At 68.4% G+C, this 1,870-nt stretch overlaps 1 protein-coding gene across 1 annotated transcript; it reads left to right on the plus strand.

Moving 5' to 3' along the window:
* Positions 1 to 281: 281 nt before the first annotated feature.
* On the plus strand, positions 282 to 1,658 carry KLF14 (KLF transcription factor 14). The gene has a single exon (XM_039860851.1). It carries the CDS (start codon positions 282 to 284, stop codon positions 1,266 to 1,268), a length of 987 nt encoding a protein of 328 aa, XP_039716785.1. The 3' UTR covers positions 1,269 to 1,658.
* The last annotated feature ends 212 nt before the right edge of the window (positions 1,659 to 1,870 follow it).

The following is a 1,870-nucleotide window of genomic DNA, read 5'->3' on the forward strand; positions in this document are numbered from 1 at the left end:
AGGCCGGAGGGCCGCGCGTTCCGAGGGGGTGTCCTGCGGGCCGGGGCGGGTCCCGCCGCCCCCGCGGGCTTCGGTGCGTCAGGGGCGCGTCAGGCTGGGCGGGCTCCGCGCGGGCGGCGGCGGCGGCGGCGGCAGCGGGCGGCGGGCGGCGGGCGGCGGGCGGCGCGCACCGGGCCTCCTGCTTCTCGCTCCGAGGCTGCGGGACGGACGCTCCCGAGAACTCTCTCGCCCGCGGCCGGCCGCGCTCGGACGGCGCTCGCCGGCGGCGCGGCGGTGCCAGCATGTCAGCCGCCGTGGCGTGTCTGGACTACTTCGCCGCCGAGTGCTTGGTGTCCATGTCCGCGGGCGCCGTGGTTCACCGCCGCCCGCCGGACCCCGAGGGCGCGGGCGGAGCCGCAGGCTCGGAGGTGGGTGCGGCGGCGCCGCCGGAGTCCGCTCTGCCGGGTCCGGGGCCACCGGGGCCCGCGTCGGTCCCCCCGCTCCCCCAGGTCCCCGCCCCCAGCCCCGGCGCGGGCGGCGCCGCGCCCCACCTGCTGGCTGCAAGCGTCTTGGCTGACTTGCGCGGTGGCTCTGGGGAGGGCTTCGGGGAGAACTCCGGGGAAGCTCCGCGCGCCTCGTCCGGCTTCTCCGGTCCGACCCAGTGCTCTGGCCCGACCCTGTGCTCAGAGCCGGCCCCGGCCACCAGCGCGGCGGAGGTCTCCGGGCTCGCGCACTCATCCGGCGCGCTCGAGGTCCCTGGCGCGCCCGCGGTCCCCGGAGCGCCTGCCGTCTTGGGTGCGGTGTCTGGCGGGGCCCCTGGCGTGCGCCCCGCCCCCGCCACGGGTCCGGTACCCCGTCGGAGGCCCGTCACACCTGCTGCGAAGCGACATCGCTGCCCCTTCCCGGGCTGCAACAAAGCTTATTACAAGTCGTCTCATCTGAAGTCCCACCAGCGCACCCACACGGGTGAGCGCCCGTTCTCCTGCGACTGGCTCGACTGCGACAAGAAGTTCACGCGCTCCGACGAGCTGGCCCGCCACTACAGGACGCACACGGGCGAGAAGCGCTTCTCCTGCCCGCTCTGCCCCAAGCAGTTCTCTCGGAGCGACCATCTGACCAAGCATGCCCGCCGCCACCCAGCCTATCATCCCGACATGATCGAGTACCGGGGGCGCCGTCGTACGCCGCGCGTCGAAGCGCAACCCGCCAGCCTGGCGGACAGCTCCGGCTCCGTCCCCGGCCAGGCGCCCAGCCTCACCGCCTGCCTGTCTGACACTCATTGCTGTTAGTCGTCCCTTCGAGGACGATGCCCCCAGGCCGTTGTCCTTGCCTTCTCTCTGCCCATCCCTCTTTCCCAGAGTCGAATGCCCAAGGCACAGACTGGTTTCTCCGCTCTGAGGGTGGGTCCAGACAGTCGTGTTGGACCCTGGGGAGGGACTGGGAGCCCGAAAATAGCAGGAATTCTCGCAGCATGTATCTCGTTCGAAAAGAGGGGGTTGCCTCAAGAGAGCCCCCGGGAACTGGTGAGAAGGGATGAACGCCGGTACTCTCCAGAGTCCTGAAGATTCTCCCTTCCGTGGAAGCAGAGATGTGAAACTGGAATTCTCAGGTGCCTGAAGAGCTCCCAGTCTTAAAGGACTCTGGTGTCGTACCCACCCACCAGGGCGGACCTTGGAGAGGGTATCAGGGGTGGCAGTCCAGGACTGGGGTTGTGAGAGGCCTTTGGAAACAGAAATGATTTCTATTTCTGTAAACAGCAATGTTTACTAATTTATTTTTAGTATTTTTAAAACAGGGATCCCAGGTTGATGGGAGGTTGATGTCCTCCACTCCCAAATTGCCCAGCTACCTCTGCTAGGAGAGGCCATGTAAGAGTCCATGTGGATGTATG

Source organism: Pteropus medius, unplaced genomic scaffold, assembly GCF_902729225.1.
Source record: "Pteropus medius unplaced genomic scaffold, Ma_sr-lr_union100, whole genome shotgun sequence".
NCBI lineage: Eukaryota > Metazoa > Chordata > Mammalia > Chiroptera > Pteropodidae > Pteropus > Pteropus medius.

Excerpts from the sequence above, each read along its gene's own strand:
- KLF14 (XM_039860851.1), top strand. The coding sequence starts at position 282 with ATGTCAGCCGCCGTGGCGTGTCTGGACTACTTCGCCGCCGAGTGCTTG.